At 37.6% G+C, this 21,401-nt stretch overlaps 1 protein-coding gene across 3 annotated transcripts in view; it reads left to right on the top strand.

The window, feature by feature from the left end:
* robo3 (roundabout, axon guidance receptor, homolog 3 (Drosophila)) overlaps positions 1–21,401 on the top strand; it is a 213,644-nt gene that overhangs the window by 42,791 nt on the left and 149,452 nt on the right. The window contains exon 1 of one of the 3 annotated variants that reach the window (XM_055148488.1): positions 4,898–4,984. The exons of the other annotated variants lie outside the window; for them this stretch is intronic. Within the exon in view, the coding sequence (XP_055004463.1) occupies positions 4,954–4,984 (31 nt within the window). The 5' untranslated portion in view covers positions 4,898–4,953. Of the gene's footprint in view, positions 1–4,897; positions 4,985–21,401 lie in introns of those variants that run through there. 3 annotated transcript variants of the gene reach the window in all.

A 21,401-nucleotide genomic window follows, 5' to 3' on the forward strand; every position in this document is an offset into this window, starting at 1 on the left:
TGCTCGTCGCTTTGGAAACCAAGGACACGTTGTTGGTAATATTTGCAGCACCCTTGGGGATATTGTAGCGCTGGTGGGTTTCTGTAGATAATAAGATCGTGCTGGCTTTTTGAGGGGATGTAATATTGGGCTTTGTGAGGTTGTGCTAGGTCGTGTTTCCTGTTCAAAGGGCTGCTGTCTCTCCTCTGTGATAACACGTTGCCAAGCGCCTGATCATCTCATCTGTTTGTTCCTCTCTTAGTTTGCTGCTCCTTCGGGAGGTGAAATTCCACATACATACACAATGAAGAGAGGGCACGGTGTTAGGACTGAATCTGTATTTGTAAAGATCTAGCTTTTTCAGGTACTGATCCAAATGTGTTATGTAGCTGTTACTTATCCCTCATGAAACTGTAGAACTTCTTTTTAAAAACATAAAAGTTCAAACTGTTCAGAAGTTCTAAGATTTCTAGACCGAGTACATTCAGTAAATAGTCTTATTACATTCATTTATATTTCCAGTCAGGTGAAGAAATATTTGGATTCTGAATTAATTTTTTTTTCCTTTTAAATTTTTTGATTTTTTTAAATTATTACTTTCACTACAGTTTGAGCACAGGGTAGCCACGGGGTCTTTAAAAAGTCTTAAATGTCACGTTCCTAAATTAAGGGCTTAAAAAATCTTAAATTATGTTGTCCAAGTCTTATTTTTTTTCACAAAGGTCTTAAATTTCATTAGCCTATTTTTTGTATACTCAACCGGGCTGCTTTGCGAATGTTAAAAGGAGGGAGGGGAAAAAAAACTAAACAATGTGAAATCACGTAACATGAATGAACATCTAATTTGGAGTATGCACGAACAATACTTTGGTTTCTGGCGCCGACGGCAATGAGTAAACAATCAGTACAGTGGAGAAAGATCCACAGTGGCTCTTAGAATCTGGATTTATTACTGGTAGTTGTTTGGTCATTATTAGAATTGGATCTGGTGTTTTTTGCCTGCATAATGGGTGCGATGTTGGTCTTAATTTTCATTTAAGTGTGCTTAAAAAGGTCTTAAAAAGTCTTAAATTTGGGGTAGTCAAACCTGGGGAAACCCTGGAGCAAAAACTCCAAAGACAGACATTTTAAATTTGCACTATATAACTTTTTCAATGGAGCATCAGTCACCTGCTTGCCTCCATTAAGATGTTGTTGATGTACCAAGAGTGTCCCAAAGTAAAGCATTCAATTTATCTTGCTTACATAATAAGCTGAAGTCTGCGAAGAGGTGTTTTTGCTCACAGTACACGCATGTTTTTCAAGGTGTTTTTCTAGCAATAAAAATGCTAGGGATGTAACAATATCCAAATCTCCCGGTACGATATTTATTGTGAAATTTTGTGGACTATAACAAAACTGTGAATATACTACTTTTTCCTTTTAAAATACCTTGACAAGACTTAATCCAAAGAACTAAGATCTAAAACGACTAATAACAATTATTTCTTCATAGTCTGCACTGAAATGGAGCAAAGGATCATGGTCTATGGAGTTCCCTCTGTTTTTTTAGCTATTGCTGCAGAGATACTTGTAATTCGATATATTGTGATGGTCCACGATATTATTGAGAGACTTTCGACGATACGATACCACAATATTACTGTTGCATTCCTAAAAAATGTACAAGTAAATGCAAGAGGGATTATTTTAATGCTATACTGTGCAACATTCCAGACAAACCAATAATATCTTGACAAGCAGGAGGTGGACTCTTCACTCTTCACAAGAAAATTTACTTAGTGCCCCTTAACTGATAATTAATACAGAGAGTCACATGGTTTTAGTGGCTGACAGGGTGTGAATTATGTGTTAGTACGTGTTATAGCTTAGAATCAGTGAAGGTGGAATATTTTCTTCTAGTGCAAAGGAAAAAAAACAGCTATTGCAAGTTCAATTTTATTTAAAAATCCTCGGCAGCCCTACTTAGCACACAGATCTCGACTTCCACGCTAACACCACTTAATCCACTAAAAGTTCCAGTGTGTCTGCTAACATTTGTGGACTTTAACATAAGTCCGCTAATACACTTTTTGGACAGCTGCCTCGAGCAAAGAGAGGTTATATAGAACAAACAGAGACAAATGCCAAGCAGCCACCAGTGCCAACCCTTGCAGTACGTTGCCAACAGGAACCGAGATAAGACCACGGGCCACGGGGCTGCCAACCGCGCTCCGATCGGCACCAGACGAGGCACAAGATGGCACCTCTCGCTCCCAGCCTTGGATTTGGAAGCACTGGGAAGTCTCTGTTGGGTAGTGGGTATATTTGGGCATAGATGGAGAGAGGCAGGAGCAGGGTGAGGGTGGGGCAATTGGGAAGTTTAACCCCTCAAAGCCTGGCACTAAATATGTAGAGCTGAACAGACTTTACAAATCGAGCTGTTTTTCGAGGTCAGTTGTCTTATGGTTCAACGGAAGAAGCCAGGAATTTTAGAATGCATGATTTTTGTGGGAGTTTCTTATACCAAAATACAAAATTCTGCTAAATAAAAAACTTAAAATTCTTACTGTGAACAGGCTTGCATTTCCTCAAACCCGAGTCTTATTTGGCCTTGAGGAGGACCTCCACTTTCTTGTTACGCAGGAAATGTTGCTCTTCTGGTGTAGCATAAAACTCAATCGATTTCTACAGATGTTCCAATTTTAACTACAGAAAGTTACACAGATTTAGCCTTATTCATCAGCCAAATTCACTTCGTGGAAACCGTCTGACCTTGGAGCATTAGGATTCGTTCGCTCGACAGTAGGCGGGTACTTTTTTTAATTTAACCAATCGCTGCTATTTGGTTGTGATTTATATAATGCGCCAAATCCCGTAGGAAGAAGGGCAATAACGTCTTTCCCCTTGATAAAATTCACTAGACATTCTTTTATTTCGGCTTTAAATCCTCGATCTCTGGAATCGTTGCCAACACAGAATGTATGGCTTCGTCTGCATCCATCTCGACCGCTTTGTTTACTGTTAAGAGACCCAGACAGGCACTTGAGTTTGACGTCATGGCTTCACAGCTCTTCAATGATTGGCCGGTGCGCAGTCTACAACTTCCAGGATTCTTGCAAACCATCTAGTGTATTCCGATTTCTGACCTAGTCACTGGAGAGAAATGAATTTGAGCCTGGCTACCTCCAGCTGCTTCTTACACGGGAAATGTTGCTCTTTTGGTGTAACATAAAACTCGTCAATTTCTACAGAGAATGTTACAATTTTAACCACAGAAAGTTACACAGAGTTGCTTTAAATGAAAAAAAGTCAACTTGAAAATGTAGGCTTTGAAAAACACTTTGCTGCTCTGACAAAGTAAATGCACTTGTTAGAATAGCTGTGTATAGCACTGTCTTGTCTTCATTTTTGGCTCTTGAAACTTCTAAGGGAGTCTCAAAATCATTTGTAACTGACAAAAACACATTTGCCTGCCTCCTCTTCACCACCACCACACTTAAAAGTATCCTTGTGAAGAAGATAAAACTGTCCAAATATTATCTCCTCCTTTCTAAATCCTGCCAAGGCTAAAATCCCCATCCTCCAGTTCAGACCCAGACCTCTGCTTGTTCTCATCTGTTACCAAATGTTCTCTTTGCAAAATATCCCGTCTTTTTTTTTATGAAACAAATCTCATTATACCTGTAGTTTAGACCTTTACAGACTGAAATGCATTCTTTTATTAGTTTATCAGTTCGTATTTCAGTCTTCTCTCAAATGGTAATGTTCTTGGAGTTGTTTACAATGCGCACTCAGAACAGAATCCTTTTGAGAATATCTTACAAATGTAATTGCTATACAAGATTACTAGAAAAATCACCATTAGATGTTTTGTTTTTGTTTACAAAATTGTACAGCCCCGGGTTTCAGCATTTCAAAAGATATAATATGTAGTTTTAAATTGTTAATCTCTATGGCGATGGTTAAAAATGCACTAGGTAACTTCTAAGGTGGAGGGTTTGCTACTCGCTTGTCTTCATGGAGACTAAAACAGATCAAGTTACAGGTCAGATCTGTGAAGAGGCAACCCCACTCACAGTCAGAGTGCCTGTTTTTCTAGGTATTTTTGAGCTAAAACTACCTATAATTGAGTTAATATAAGGTAGAGCTGTTTAATGCCATACTGTGGAACATTCCAGGCAGAGCAATGACATATCCATAGAAACAAACACGTGATGGACTCTCCAACCAAAAAGTTACACAGTGCACCTTAAAATAATACAGTTTTAATCAGCTAAAGGTTGAAAACAGATGACTGAAGGCTTCTAGAAACATACTTCACATCAATTTTTAATACAGTGTAAATTGATGTTTCTAAAATGATTATTATTTGTTTACATTTTGATTTGATAATGCTGCTGTTTTTGCTGTAGAATACACATTTCTTCATTACTTTACAAAGAGTCTGGTCACTGGGGAGTTCAGATGGGTGTGATCTGTCTGTATCAAAACAAATGGAAAAGTTACATAGTGCACCTTTAAACATACCTCTTTTACATTTACACAGGTGTTTTATAGCTTAAAAACACCATAAAAACATGAATTCTTACCCTGTGCAGGCTCGCTTTTCCATAGATCTGACACCATTAACCTGTCTCCACTGTGAAGTTTATTTCCATAACAATGCAAAACAATAATATCTCAATGGAGACGAGCAGAAAAGTTGCACAGTGCAGCTTTAAAACCGTTTCTCACTCTGTCATCCATGTATCTTTTTTTTTTTTTTTTTTTTTGCCTTTCTAAATTCTGTCACCCGCTAATGACGCTCTCATCGCCCAGTCGAGAGTCAGACAACTGCTTGTTATCTTCTGTTATCAAATGTTCTCTTTGGTAATGTGAGGAATTACCCAAGTCATTATGCTTTTCCCTCTGGGGGGGGACTGGAAACTCCCAAGGATTAGTTGCCGTAGCGATATTCGACTAGCGAGATTAATCCCTGCCGGAGAACGCCACATGCTAATCGTCCTCGGAGACACCTCGCCCGGTAAACACGTTGTTATTGCCGCTTAAAAGATGCAGGTTTCGCGCTAAATTGCAATTTGTGTTTAAAATTAAGATGAAGAACTTCGCCTGGTCCGTTGGGGGTTGTTTTTGCAGATGGTACATTAAATTAACGGCGATAAAACTAACCAAAACTTTTTTATAGAACAACAAAAGTAGATTGATGTCACAGCGCTTCGATCGATTAATTTAAAGTGTGTATTTAGCTTGTCCTGAGTCATTTATGTGATATTATTTTGCAGATGTAACTAACAGATGTGGCCAAGTCTTTGCTTTATTTCTCAAGTGGCCGTCCCAAAGCTCTTTCTATTGCGGGCCTTCACACACACTCACAATTAAACACTCAATAAGCTATTAGCAATGGTTCAGCTCAGTTACCGCGGTAACAGTTTTCAATTATTATTAACGACGTGCTTGATGGATGGATTGCGAGCGCGTGAACTGTGAGGGGGTTTTCAAGCATGGCCGGACTCGGATATGGCATTTCCGTTGAACTGTTTTTAAATAAACATTGCATTAGTAGTCAGTGTTTGGAGAATTAATGGGACTGCTGCAGATATATGAGGCAAGATCGCAAGTCATGGTCACATCAAATTCACATTTAAACCAAGCAAAGTTTTAGGTTTTAGTTTGTCATCATTATTTTATCATTATATTTTATGTTATGTATTATTTTTCACCGGTAGCGAGCTTGTTTTTGCGTGACTGGCAGCGCTTAACCCCGTGTAAACTTTTCAGTGGAGGTCCTTAGTACGGATCTGATGTAAGGTGGAATATTTTTTTATAATAATTACTAGGGCTGGGTATCATTTAAGAAGTTGCTGATACGATACCTCGATACTTAGGCCACAATATGATACATATCTCGATACAGTGAACTTTCGATTCGATACGGTTCAATAAAAAATAATGGCTAAATCATGGCTGCGACACTAAAAGTTTTAAAGTCTTTGTTAAACCATTTATTGTGCAAAGTTCATATGAAACACGCATATTTTACTCCTCAAAACAGTGAAAATGTCAAATGTGTTGCATAAATGAGTTTCCTTTCTCTGAACAAGAAACAAAACTGTAGCTCTGTAACAAAATCATTTTGTTAAATTTACCAACAAATGCAGATATATTGATATGTCAGCCCACAATATCCATACTGTATCATCATAAATGATACGATATATCGATATTCTGATATTTTTGCACATCCCTAATTACTAAACATTAATCTTGCAACTCCCATCATCTATTTTACATTATATTGCAGTTGAATCGAAAACAAAATTTGAGTTGACGTAATTATCAAATGGAAAAATAGAAGATATTAGATAATAGAATGTCCTCTGCAAAAAAAAACAAAAAAAAAAAACAACACATTCCTATAGTTTAGTCCTGTATTAAAGATGCATTGTGTGGCATTTCTGGTTGAGGGTAGGATACAGTATATGCTTGTCTCCATGGAGATGTAATTGCTCTGTCATATTCATCTATGTCTGACCATATTATATCTGCCATATTCCACGTTAAACATATCTTAAATATCTATCTTAAATTTAGTTAATTGTGTGTGATTTTACTGCATGCATTATTACTGTAAGTGGGCTCGCTTCTCCACAGATCTGATCAGTAATCTGACCTTGTAATGCAAAAATTTGCCTAGACAAACGGGTAGGAAGGTTAGGCAGCATAGACTTCACCAAAAAGTTACGCAATGCACCTTTAACATTTTTCTGTGAGCTTATCATTTCACATTTCAGTCCTCTCTTAAATGTTAAAGCTTTGAAATTCAGAGTCCTACTTTTTAAACAGATATCTCAAGTCTAACGGCAAAAGCAACGGAAAATCGCACGTGCTTCTCTACTTATAATTTTTCAATAGCAACAAATCTGTGCACGCTTTTTCTAAACTTGAGCGTTGTGCAGCGATCCTTCTGATTTCACGCACTAACAGGCATTCTTTGATCCCCTTAAGTTCAGCCCAGGTTCGGGCCAATCCATGTCAGTTGGATAAAAGTCGGTTATAGCACAATGAGGCTAACGGCCCAGACACCCTTGGGTGCTTGGGGATTTGGCATTCAAAAGTGGCTCTCCTTTTCTCTGTGACGTTTTTGTTATACGATGCCTCAGTTTATGGCTCATGAATATTCACAAAGGAAGGGGAGGGGCCACGGTGGGAGTTTTGTGAGGAGTGGACGGGGCTTGGGGTTGCAAAGGGATAGGGCCGCACATGGCGACCCAGGTGACTAATCATTTCACAAAACAAGGATTTAAAGGTCTAACTTTTTGGTTGGGGGTCCGTCCCCTTCTTGTTTCCATGGTAGTGTCTTTGCTCTGTCTGGAATGTTCCACAGTATGACATTAAACATCTCTATCTAAACTGGAGGTGGTTTTGCAGCTCAAAAATGCCAAGAAAAACATACATTCTGACTCTGAGCAGGGTCACCTTTCCACACATATGACTTGGAACTTGGTCCAGTTTGGTCTCCATGAAGATAGAAAGGTTTAATGCCATCCTGTGAAACTTTTAATAGACAAAGCAATAACACATCCAAAGAGAAAAGTATTTAACGGGCCCTCTACTGGAAAAGTTGCATTTTAACTAAAAAATCTTACATATACGAGAAAACGATGTTTTTGTTTACATCCAACTTTTCTGCACGTACGCAGTGGCTGGTAGGCAAAAAGTCAGTGGGGCCGCTCGTTTGTGTTGACAGTTGCGTTGCGCATGTCTGTCATGAGATAACTCGTCTTATTTTGAAGTGGGTTTTGCATTGAAGTGTTTTGACATGACTTCATCATCTTACTCTAAATCACTGAATGTTGAAATGTTAAAACTGAGTGTTAATGTTAAAAACGTTACTTTGAAAACTCGCCGATAATTGTTGACGATGTTGATGTTGACTGTTGATGTTGACTTGTTGATACGGATGCTTTTTTTTGCCTACCAAAATGGCTGCTGCCCCGGTTGTGACATCATCGTGTTTCTCATTTTATTTATTTTTTATTAAGTTTATAAGTTTACAAATTTTTCTGCTTGGACACAGGCGTTAGATATGACATGCGTGGAAGTAATTTATAACTGTTACCTAGCAACCATAATATTAAATACATGTTGACCAAAACATGTCTAAATTGCTCAGTTGGTTGTTTTTGACTTGACTTGTCAGCTCGACTCCCTCTCTCGGCATAAACATCATTGATAGACCGATTAGATCCATTGACCCACAGGTTGGCGGTGCAATTCCAGCTCCCACAGATGAATACTGTTGTTATTTTGTCCTTGGGCAAGACACTAATCCACATCACCAGTGTCTGAATACATTGGTGTGTGTAAGAATGTGTGTGTTTCCTTGATGTAAAGCGCTTTGAGAGCCTTGAAGCTGGAAAAAACGCGATATAAAAGTTTGACCATTCACCATTTCTCCAGAGTTTTAGCAAGTAATGAATACAAAAACATGAAAACCTGTCATATGCACTTTAAAGGTTGCTAGAAGGTCAGGATTTGTGACAACAGCTGCCCAGAAGAATCACAGAAATGAACAGGTGATATGTGAACGCCTCCTCTGTTAGGAGAAGGCACCCTTGGTTGTTGTCATTGCGGTTTTGGCCCGACTTTCTCAGACGCTGTAATCCTAGACGCCGATTTTAAAGAAACAGCTGAACGGCTACTGTCACTACTTGGTTCATCCCTTTCGCTTTCCCCCCCCCAAGTCCTACAGTGCAGAAAATAGGTTTAAGGTTTTGGGGGGTGGTTGTCAAAAAGAAAAAAAGGAGGATTTGTGACTGCAGAGAAGTGAAGAATGGGTAGCACGAACCAACACGGTCTACTTCCATATTGTAAGAAATTATCAATAAAAGTTTTAATCCTTCCTCTCTCCAAACTTTGATAGTACTAGATTTAAATGTGATGTGTCTATGTTAGATAATTCCATTCAAACTAGGATTGGGCACATTTTTTTTTCAATTTTTTTATTATTGTACTTTATTTTGTCTTAAAGGGCCCATATTACTCTATTTTCTGATGATGATATAATGTTGTTTCCTCATCAAAAGTAACAGAAGTTGTGTTTTATTTCATTCACACAAGATTAACACAACCCCTGCATGTTTAGGCCACCTTGTAATGTCACATGGTAATACAGGAAGTGCTCCACTGTGTTTTTAAAGTCCAGACACCTTCACTAGAATCATTTGGATGAGTTCAGCCCTGGAATTGCCCATTTCTACTGAACTAATATTAAAAAGTAGCTGTTATCTTAAAAACTACTGCTTCATGCCATCTTAAGGTGGAACAGAGCATTTTGGAGATGTAAAAAGACTAATAATAAATAATTACCATATTTTTTGGACTATAAAGCTCACTTAAAATCTTAAAATTTTCTCAAAAATCGACAGTGCACCTTATAATCTGGTGTGCTTTATGTATTAATTCTGGTTGTGCTTACTGGCCTCGAACCGATTTTATGTGGTACATGGTGCTCAAAAATCTGTCAGAATGTTTTAGTATGACGTTGATAAGCTACGAAGCCGCACCGCTTGATGGTCTGAGCATTACGGCTACTGTAGTTGCGGAGAACAAACATATTCCACTGAGTCGTGTCCTTTAGTCCAACAGAAGCTGACTGCATCAGCGCACAAGGAGCGAGCTGTTTTTCCAGCGCTTATAGTTTATGCAAATTAGCCATGTGGTTTTAAGTTTTGTTTCTGTAAAATGTAAACAAATGTGCACAAAGTTGCATTCCTAGGAAGTTAAAAAAAAAAAACTAAAAAAAACTTAAATTATCTACCCACATTCACATTCATAATACACATTCACCAAGACAGGGAGGCAACGCCGGGCGAATTACGCCACAATCTGCCTATGGATCTTGGAAGCCTGAGCTAAGATATCAGTCTCAAGTGTCGTCCATTTGTTTCACTTAATGCACCTTATAATCCGGTGCACCTTGAAAATAGACAAGAGAATTCAACGTTATTGATATTGTGCCTTATAATCCGGTGTGCCTTACAGTCCGAAAAATACGGTACTCAAACGTGTGAATGAAACAAAGCACAACTCCAGGTATGTTTTTGAGGAGGTAACAACATTCTAACATGGCTTAAAGCTCACAAGAGTCAATTCTGTCTAATATTGGATCTTTAAGGACTTCATAAGTAAGCGAATCTACATCAGCTACTTCCAGACTCACATTTGCTTACATACATTCCTTTAGAAGTCTTTTCCTTTGCCTACAAGATACTTTTTGCCTACTAAAGCATACATAAAACATAGCACCAAGCTGTAATGTTCAGTCATTACCACGGTAGCAATACTCCGCAGAGCAGCCCTCGTGACCTGTTCACAATCCCAGAAGGCTACGGCACTAGCACTGTACCGCGCCGCCATCAATCTCACTTTACACCTGTTAGCATTTAAATCACGCTCTATGAAGGTCACTGCTTCTCAAAACAGACCCATACAAAGCTGTCTACATTGCAGCGCCCGAGGTACATGATGGAGAAATAAAGGGGGGAAAAGTCTTTATGCGAGAGTGGAGTTTGCTGCGAGCTATTGGGTCCCTGGGCTAAGTGCTGTTCACTCCACTGTAAACATGCCCTGCTGCCGTTTTCCACTCCTGAATGACTAAAGCAATGTTAGCATTTCTAATCTGCCATCCTATTAGGAAGTGATTTGAATGCGGTGATATTATCAAACTAGCCATTATGATTCTATCTCCGGGTTCTTCGCAGATTAGCATGTCTTTTAAAAGCCTGTCAATCAAGTGTTGAAGCAGCTCAGTTTGTCGATGTTAAATGAAGGAAATTGGTTTGCATAGAGTTTGGGCCGTTTCTACAGGACTTTAAATCACGGTTGAATAAAGGAATTACTACAAATATCCACCAGAGATGCACAATATATTACAAACGAATTGAAACTGACACAAATATCAAGGCTGCTATTATTTAGATACAATTTTGGTGGATCGGATATCGGATTTCAAGATATCAGTTCAATCTGTATCCCGTTTTGATCTATAAACCTGTGTAATAAGACGATTTACTGGATAATCTTGGAGCAAAACATCTCATAATACTAAACTTTAGTATTTGTAAACTATTTTTACAAAGCTGTTCAGTATAGTTAAAAAAACACATTTGGATATTTTTACCATATGCTATTTGTGTTTAAAGGAAATACATTATAATTTCAGTCTCAAATATGGCAACTGCATAGCAACACTTGAAAACATGGCTTTTTAAAATGTATGAAAGAGGGTTACAAACCTGCTTGTTCAGTCCATGTGTCCTTTGCAATCTCATTTCTTGATGGTCGCACCACATGATATTTGATATTTGAAAAAATTGACACGCTCGGACAATATTTACCTTTTTAGTTTGTTTATTACGGGGGAAATAACTATTCAAGCTGAAATTTCATGTGGGAGTACTAAACACTTCAGAAATATGCCAAAAAAGAAAGAAAATACATTTGATTAGATTTAGACTAATTTTAAAGAAGTTTAACAATTAGCAATTAAGTGCGGACGGTCGCACCACATGATATTTTAACATTTTAAGTACAAAAAACATGCATGATGACTAGGGATGTAACGATATCAAAATCTCACGGTACGATATTTATTGCGAAATTTTGAAGAGGCTAATATAATTGTAGATGTGACACTTTTTTGCTTTTAAAATACCTTGATAAGATTTTTGGATGAATTATTTCCGTCATAATCCCAAGAATTCAAGTAAAAAACATCTCTCCATGTTGTTTGCGCTGAAATGAATCATGGGATATGTAGTTCCCTATGTCTATAAGCTGTTTCTACTATAAAACCATGCATTTAAGCAAAGTTAAGTTGTGATTCGATATATTGTGATAGCCCACGATATTATTGTGAAACTTTTGATGATTCGATATCACGATATTTTGGTTATTGTTACATTCTTAATAATAACTAATGATTTCTGAAAAAAAGTTTTGGTTCCATGGACGTCAGAGGTACTACAGATATATGGTGAATTATTATGAAATTTGAACCTTTTTAATTAAAGAAATTGCAACTGGACAGAAAATTTTGGCCTTGTGTCATTGACCCTTATATCGGTTATTGGCAGATACTTAAAGCCAAGTATCGACATCGGTATTGGATTCGAAAAAACGTGTATCACTGCTTTTCGAAATAGTATGTCGTCTGCAAAGAACAAAACACAGTGACACAGCTACTTTTTAGTTTGATAGAAAAAGTTGGTAGTGCAGTGGGTTAGACCTCAACAAAGATATATCAGAAATCTAAACACAATCGCAGCACTCTGAAATCCACTTAAATTTGTTGTTCACACATTGCTTTCAGATGATTTAGCAAGTCATGCGAATTTCGGCACGCAACAAGTAGCTTAAAGCACTTCTCCAGACGTCAGGTTTGCTCGTAGACATAACATTCTAATGCGATAATTGAACTTGAGTTAGCAAAACGTAAACACGCCCCGAAACTCCGCTCTGCATTAATCGCCAGTGTCTGCGTCTTGTTGCGTCTCCACAGAACCATGAAAGCGTCTTCCAAAAGCTGTCTCAAGCACTTTGTCCAATCTTATTCATTTGTCAAAAACACAACTAGCTGTCAGCCCCCTCTCCGCTCAGCTTCGCCTATTTACGTTACGAGAAATCATGCAGATGTAAGGAGTATCGGGGTTTGACAAATTGAGCAAACAAGCCCCGACGTGGAGTAAATATAAACTGCGTGCGAGTGTAGATTTTGGCTCGGGATCGGGATAGTGGTGTGCTCATGCTTTACTAATAGGATTCAAACTCCAGACACGTGCCGGACATCGCCAGCGGACATAGAAATGAGGATCAGATGGTCAAAATGGGGGACAGGGGGGTCCGGCTTCGCCCTCCCTTAATCTGACCCATCCGTCTGGACAGCAGTTAGCCAGCGCCACAAGCCAAGAAGCTCCCCCAAAGGATACAACACATGAATTAATTAGCAGTGAAGGCTAGTGCGAGGAGAAGTTGATGTGTTTACAAGCTAACTTTTGTCAGACTTGTACGCATGATGAAACGACTGGGTTTTAGTATAACTTTTAATTAGGCAACATGAGATTCAACAGTTTTTTCTGCAAAGCTACATCTGTAATCTTTAGTCTTGGTTAAACTGAAGAAAACTAAACAAACTAAGCAAATAAAAACTGGAACAGACATGTTTTTTTGGTGGTTGTTAATAAATAATGATAAAACTGTGAAACGAGGTCGTAATTAAGGAAAATTATTATGCAGACCATTTATGACACATTTTCTTTGTGTTTTGGTTGTTTTTTAAGCAGATTTTTTTGTATTTTAACTTAACAAATTACGCTTTTTGCCTCACTTTACTGTTGGCAGGGATCAGCTTGGTAAAAAATAGGGACACCTGGGACATTTCTTGTATAAAATTGGGTCAAATTAATGGTTTTGGATAAATCTGCTGGGACAGGGGACACCGGGCTCAAAACTGGAACTGTTTCGGATAAATACTGATATGATAATATGGCTAACTTCTTTTAGTTTGATTATATTTGAAAATCGTTGTTTTCAGCATCTCACGTGTGTTCTTCTCCCAAACAGAAGACACTCTGTTCCACCTTGTGATGTCATGTGGTGGTACGGGAAGTGCTCCACTGTATTTTTTAAACTCCATACACCTTCACTAGAATCATTTGGATTATTCCAGCTGTAGACTTTGCCAATCGCTACTGAACAAAAGGTAAACTGTTGCTGTTAACTTGAAATCTACCGCTGGAACAGATCATTTTGAGTTTTGGAGATGTAGACAGACTAATAATGCTGATAATAAACATAATAAGCACAACTCAGGTTATGTTTTTGATGAGGTAACGGCATTATAACATGGTTTAAAGTACACAAGAATAGGGCTGGGTATCGTAAAGAAGTTGCTGATACAATACACACCTCGATACAGTGAGCTTTCCGTTTGAAATATTTCAAATTGATTTGATACGGTTCAATAAAAACAAAGGCTAAATCATGACTGTGATACTAAAAGTCTTTGTTAAATCACTTGTTGTGCACAGTTAATATGAAATACACATATTTTAATCCTCAAAACAGTGAATATGTCAAATGTGTTGCGTAAACTAAAGTAAAATATAGCCAAAAAAATACTCTTGGTGATATATTGATAAAGCAGCTCATGACGACACGATATACGATATTTCAATATTTTTGCACACTCCTACAACACAAGAATCCATGCTGTTTAATGTGGAGCCTTAGAAATGTAATGTAATTCTCTGTACCTTTATCTATCCATGTTTAACATTTATAATTTACTTGGACTTCAGTTCTTGTTGTCAATACCCCCAAAACTCTCCCCCTGCATGTAAACATATTGACCAAACCAGATCCACCAGCCGTACACCTCTTCCTCCAGAGGGTTAGCTGTGAATTAATTAGTCAAGTGAGAGCTGGGGGCAGTTTGTGGCTGTTGTGATGTCATAAAAGGTCAATGGGACAATAGAAGGGGGGGTAAGAGGCGTGGGGGGTGGGGGGGTGATCGGGGCATTGACAACAGGTGGTGAGGGGAGGGGTCCGTTCTCCCTCCCCCCCCTCTGTAAGGCTAATGACAGTGCAGCTCAAAGGCCGGGGGGGTTGCCTTCAGAACAATAAAGGCTCATCACTCCAACCGTCGTGTCCAAATCACCCCCGGAGTTGCCAAGTCTGTTCCTTCATAGCGACTTTGGGCTGCTATTTTTGGAAAGTCACTGGCAAATTCTGAGTCACCATAAAAGATCAGATTTTTTTTTTTCATTTAGTTTCATAATAACATTTTATTTAACGTTTTAAAGCAGTTTTTAATGTTAATGTCGTCTCCATGGTGAAGTTATTGCTTTGCCCGGAATGTTACACAATATAACATTAAACATTTAGCCAGTATTTATTTCATTACAGGTCTTTTAATTGAACAAATACCATAGAAACATGCATTCCTACTGTTACTGGGGTCACCTCTTCACAGACCTGACCCCTAACTTGGTCTGGCGATAATAATTTGAACATTACAGCCCAAAGAAATAAAATCTTGGACTCTGTACCAGTAAAGTTACACAGTGCACCGTTAAAATATGGCTGTCTCTTTAAAACCTATACATATTTAGGTAATTCCTTATTTTTTAACCTATTTTTGGGTGCTGAGGTCACATGTTTTGTGCTTTTTATAAGAAATTGTTGCTTGTTCTTTGAAAATCTGGCAACCCTGATCCAAATCCCCACAAGAGTTGCTGTTTTTAAGTGAAGTATTGACTAAAATACAAGCTGTTAATATTTTAAAGCTGTTATTTGTGTAAAATATGCTACTGAAAAGGTATGCATCTCATTAGTGAGTTCATCTGTAGAGCACATAGTTTAATTTGTTGCTTCCTTGTTTTTTGTTGTTGTTTTTTTTGTTTTTTTCACTCTAAAAATCTGATCTGGCAACCCTGATCACCCCCCATTATCTTTGCCAAGGCTTTAAAATCTCCACGCAAAACCCACTTACTGTCTGCGTGCATAACATTTCATCTCTGCCTCGTAATTGTCAACTTACATAAAAGTGCAAACACGGAATAAATTAAAATGTAAAACAAAATTGTAAATGCGGTAGACTAATGGAGGTGGGTGCTGATTTAATTCGCTTGAGGTCGCGTTGGAGGTTGCACCGTGCATCGCTGTATTGGCGCTGGAGTGTCTTTTTATGTGTAGATGTGTGAAGCTTTTTATAAAGGATGCATGCATTTCAATAGCAAGCCTCCAGCCCAGTGTCGGATTAAAGCTCGTATGGCAGACTAGTCATTTCACTAAAACACAGCCAACGTGGTTATAGTTATAGTTAGATTTTACTTTCTTTTTGGACATGGACTGCAGGTATCACATGACAAACATAGAGGTAATTCCACAACATAACCATAACATTAACAAGGGCCAGTAGTTATGATTTGACTTGTAAAAATAAATGACAACACCCTAATTTTGTATATTAACTAGGGATGTTTCAATAACCAAAATATCGTGATATCGTATCGTTAAAAGTCTCACAATAATATCGTGGGCTGTCACAATATATCAAATTACATGGTTTTACAGGAGCAACAGCTTATAAACATAGGGAACTACATATCCCATGATTCATTTCAGTGCAGACAACATGAAGAAATATGTTTTTTACTTGAATTCTTGGGATTTTGACAGAAATAATTCACACCAAAATCTTGTCAAGATGTTTTAAAAGCAAAAAAAGTGTCACATCTACAATTATATTATTATCCTCTTCAAAATATCGCAATAAATATCGTATCGTGGGGTGCATATCGTGATAATATCGTACCGAAAGATTTGGATATCTTCACATCCCTAGGGTTAACTGTTCGAGCATTTTCAGTAGAAGTTTTGAAAGAGTTTTAGAAGTTTCCTCTACTTTCTGTATTTTTTGTAGTTTCCTTCTCGACTTTTTTCCAAGTGCATTGTGTAACTTTTCTGGTGGATGGTCCGTCAAATGCGTTTCTCTGTGGAGGTGTTATTGCTTTGTCTTGATTTTTTTTTTTTTTCACAGTATGATATTAAACCTTTCTATCTTCATGGAAACCAAACCAGACCAAGTTACAGGGCAGATCTGTGGAGAGACAACCCTGCTCACAGCCATAATTCATGATTTTCTAGGTATTTTCGAGCTTTAAAACCACCTGTAATTTAATAAATGTATGGTAGAGCTGTTTAATGTCATACTGTGGAACATTCCAGGCAGAGCAATGATATATTCATAGAAACGACGGACCCTCCACCAAAAACTGATGTAAAATTAAACGTATATTTATAAAAGGTAGCACTACTATCCCACTAAATTAAGTAATGATTAGAAAAAGATGAAAAGCTGCCATTTGCCCTTTGATTTCTCCGAGAACGTGCTTTTCAACATGACACATGGGATGAAGTCCGTCTCGCGCTTTTCCTGGCGTTCCGATTAGGCTGTAATTAATGAAAGGGTCATTAGCCGGAGTCTTCCAGGATGTAAATAAATGACCCCCTGTTTGGAGCACATTGAGGTCCACAATAGCCCCCGGGGTAAAACAACATAAGGGCTGGTGGTGTGTGGGCGTGCTCCTGCTACACACCGGCCATGAGCTAACAGGAAGTACCATTCACACTGATAAGAAACAAAAGCCGCTCTCCAGACCTGCTTGGTGGGACACAGCCACTTCATCAATTCATCAAATCTGTGGGTCAGTGAATGCGAGGCGTTTTCATTATAGTCGGTGTGTACAAAAGGCTGACATGAATGGAATTGAAATGCGGCTTTTCAATGGGAGAAACAACATTTGTCTACCTCTTGTCATTGATACATTTTATATTTTACTATAATTGCAAGATGGACTAAATTAGGGCTTTCAGAAGTGTTGATAAACGCTAGGGATGTAACAAGATCCAAATCTCGGTACAATATTATCACGATATTATGCATCTCACGGTACGATATTTATTGCGATATTTTGGAGAGGCTGTATAATTGTAAAGCTTTTTTGCTTTTAAAATACCCTGACAAGAATTTTGAGTGAATTATTTACATCATAATCTCAAGAATTCAAGTAAAAAATATATAACTTCATGTTGTCTGCGCTGAAATGAATCATGGGATATGTAGTTCTCGATGCTTATTAGTTATTGCAGCTGTAAAACAACGCATTTAATAAGCAAAGGAACTTGTGATTCGATATATTTTGTGACGCCTCATGGTATAACTGTGAAACTTTTGACTATACGATATCACGACATTTCGATTACTACTAAAATTATTACTGAAATACTGAGTTGAACAAGTAGCCTATGTATACTTTTATTTTAAATATATCAGACCACGTGATATTAATAAAGAAAGTACTATTAGTTTGTTGAAAATGACATTGTTGTCAAAAGTATTCATAAACAGTTACTGACAGATGGTCTACTACTAAAATTAATATTTGAAAGTAGGGATGTAACAATAACTGAAATATTGTGATATCTTATCGTCAAAAAACTCACAATACTGTCGCAATATAACTCAAAAACAGAGGAAACTACATAGACCATGATCCTTTGCTCAATTTCAGAGCAGATTACATGAAGAAATAACTGTTATAAGTACTTTTAAATCTTAATTATTTGGATTATACCAGAACCAAAGTCTTGTCACGGCATCTTAAAAAGATAAAAGTGGCATATTCATAGTTTTGTTCACCTCCACAAAATATCGCAATAAATATCGTACCGTGAGATGCATATCGTGAAAATATCGTAGTGAGAAAGTTGGGTATTGTTACATCTTTATTTGAAAGTAGATACTGAGTTGAAAAAGTAATCTATGACATATACTTTTTAATATATGTCAAATCACATGACACTAATATAGAAAGAACTACTGTCATTTTGTGTTGAAAAATGACATTCTAGTAGGGATGTAACAATAACCGAAATATCGTGATATCGTATCGTCAAAAGTCTCACAGTAATATCGTGGACATCACAATATATCGAATTACAAGTCTGTTTAGTGTTATGGTGCAGCAATAGCAAAAAAAAAAAAAACAGAGAGAACTACATAGACCATGATCCTTTGGTGTTGTCAAGTGGAGACTAAACATTAATAACACTTTTAAACACTTTAACACTTTTTAAATCTTAAGTATCAATGTTTTTTTTAAGAAGTAAGTAGCGTATTCACATTTGGTTGCCTCCACAGATATCGCAATAAATATCATATCTTGAGATGCATATCGTGAAAATATCGTATTGTGAGATTTGGATATCGTTACATCCCTACATTCTAGTATCCAAAAAAAAAAACATAATTTAATCAAAATTGGTACAAAACATCAAGCATTTTTATTACTTTTTGAAATTCAGTTTGAATTTTCAGTATCGTGACAACACAACACTAAAGGTTAAGAAAGTTTGCTGCAAAAAAGTATTAAAATATAAATACATGGTTCTAATTTTGTCAAGTTAATACTTTTACTGTTAGCATGATAATTCAGCCATACATTTGACCAACAAAAGATTTCCATAGCTTTATAAATTTGCATCTTTTGTTACACTATTGTCCTATTTAAAAACTCTTCTGCATAGCCCTTGCCTGAGCCTATTTAAATGAATGGGCACCTGGTGTTCCTTAATGTCCTACAAATGTTGGATTAGGAAGGCTATTCAGAGTTTAGCTTTGACAAAAACAAAAACAACAACAAAAAAAAAAAACATAGTTAACTTTTTACATTTTTCCACCATCTCCAGCACGACCAACTTGACAAATACGGTCAAAAACTCCAAAAAGAAACAAGTCACGCTTCAAAAAACAAATCTTATCAGCTCATCGTAAACAACGGCGGCGAGTGGAGTACATCTGGGAAATTTCACGCATCACTCCTGACAGACAGCGAGCGCCAGAGCCCGACCCCCCGATCAATACACGGTTCAAACAAATCAATCACATGCAATCAGGGAACTATTACCAGGACAGATAAAAAGAATCAACATTAGAAGAAGTAGTAACTGGGAACGCGGGTCTTTCTCACTGGCAACAAATTGGCTTTAACTTGTCGAATGGAACGTTTTGGAGATCAGATAGTGAACACTTGAGTCGTTCAAAGCTGCCGAAGCAATTACGAATGCCATTGGAAAAATCTGTCTTTTTATTGAATTGGATGGATTCTCGGTGTGGGTGAGCGGCATATTTCAAGGGTGACTTGGTCCTCATTGTTATTATCACTCGCTGTTCAATTTTCTTTCGGCACAGTAAAGGGATGTCCAGTTGCTCGCGAACACTAATTGAAACGCACATTTGGGTCATTATTGGTACTTAGCAACTGGGGGTTTGAAGCTAACTGGACGCACTGCTCTGTTTGAAGCCTTGTTAGTTAGACTTAAAAGTGCTTTGTGTAACTTTTCAGGTGGAGCGTACGTCAAATGGAGATGGAGATTGCTTTGTCTGGAAGGTTTCACATTGTAGTAAACCTTTCTGTCTTCATGAAAACCAAACCAGACCAAGTTACAGGTCAGGTCTGTGAAGAGGCGAACTCTCTCACGGCTAGAATGTTTGTTTTGTCAGTATTTTTGACCGATAAAACCACCTGTAATTGAATAAATGTAAGGTAGAGCTGTTCAATGTCATAATGTGGAACTTTCCAGGCAGAGCAATGACGTATCCGTAGAAACAAGCAGGTGAAAGACCCCAAACCAAAATATTGGTCTTTATTTTCAAGCAATCTGACCAGAAAGAGCGGACTTGGTTGGAGCAGGTGAGCAAGTTTCGTTTACCCGGGACGGTCCCAGTTTTGATCCCCGTGTCCCCTGTCCCAGCCGATTTATCCAAAACCATTGATTTGTCCAAGTTTTATATTAAAAAAATGTCCCAGGTGTCCCTATTTTTGACCAATCTGATCCCTGCCAACAGTAAAGAGAGGCAGGAATTGTAATTTGTTTCAGTAAAACACAAAAAATCTGCTTAAAAACAACCAAAACAGAAAATTTGACTAGACTAACTCTTGATTGGTCTCTGCATAGCAATTTTCCTTAATTACGCTCTCGTTTCACAATTTTCTTATTAACAACTACCAAAAAAAATTGAGTTTTTATTTTGAAATTCTAGTCACTTACACCTTTTTGTCAGAAATCAAACACACAAACAGGACTATGAATGCTCGTATTGATCCCAGGCTCCAGACTATCTTCAAACGTTCTTGGAGGTGTTTACTAATGTGTGCATCTCGTCACCATGGTAACTGCTACACGTATCTCTAATGGTGGAATGTGCAGAACCCCCCCGCAGCAAAATTCGCCATAAACATCAATATGGCGAATTCTAATTGAACCCAAAAGTCACTGTCATTGATTGTTGTAACCCGTTTTACACGCCTGCTGCTTGTTTTCATTACTGGACGATTTGTTACACGATCGTTGGTGGAGCAGAAATTCTAAATGGGAAAGTATTCAGTTGAAAATCTTGGTCTGGCTAATTTCCAAATCCAACACTGCTTTTAACTGGCGGTGTTTCAATTAATATTCTCAAACTCTGATGAACTATCTTTAAAGCACTCGCTGGGAATTAAGATTTGAGTGGCAGTAGAAATCTCAGTCTGTTCCCACTCACTTATGGATAATGTTAAATTAGCATTCTGTTAATTGCCGCTGTAGTTGTCGTGAATTTAAATAAGCAGCTTAGACTCGTGGCTTTTCTAACCAGAGCCTAGCATTAGTATTACCGATTAGCTGATCTTTTTGAAGTCTAGCTCGCTAATAGGCCATGCTCACGTTTTTGAAATTGAATTACAGTATATAGAAGTGTTATATAACTCTGTGGCAGATTTACTGTTTTTATAGAAATATCCACAACTAAATTCTGTAAATTTTGAAGCTCATAA

This window comes from Boleophthalmus pectinirostris, unplaced genomic scaffold, assembly GCF_026225935.1.
Source record: "Boleophthalmus pectinirostris isolate CB_2022bp ecotype Guang Dong unplaced genomic scaffold, ASM2622593v1 HiC_scaffold_12, whole genome shotgun sequence".
Classification (NCBI taxonomy): Eukaryota; Metazoa; Chordata; class Actinopteri; order Gobiiformes; family Gobiidae; genus Boleophthalmus; species Boleophthalmus pectinirostris.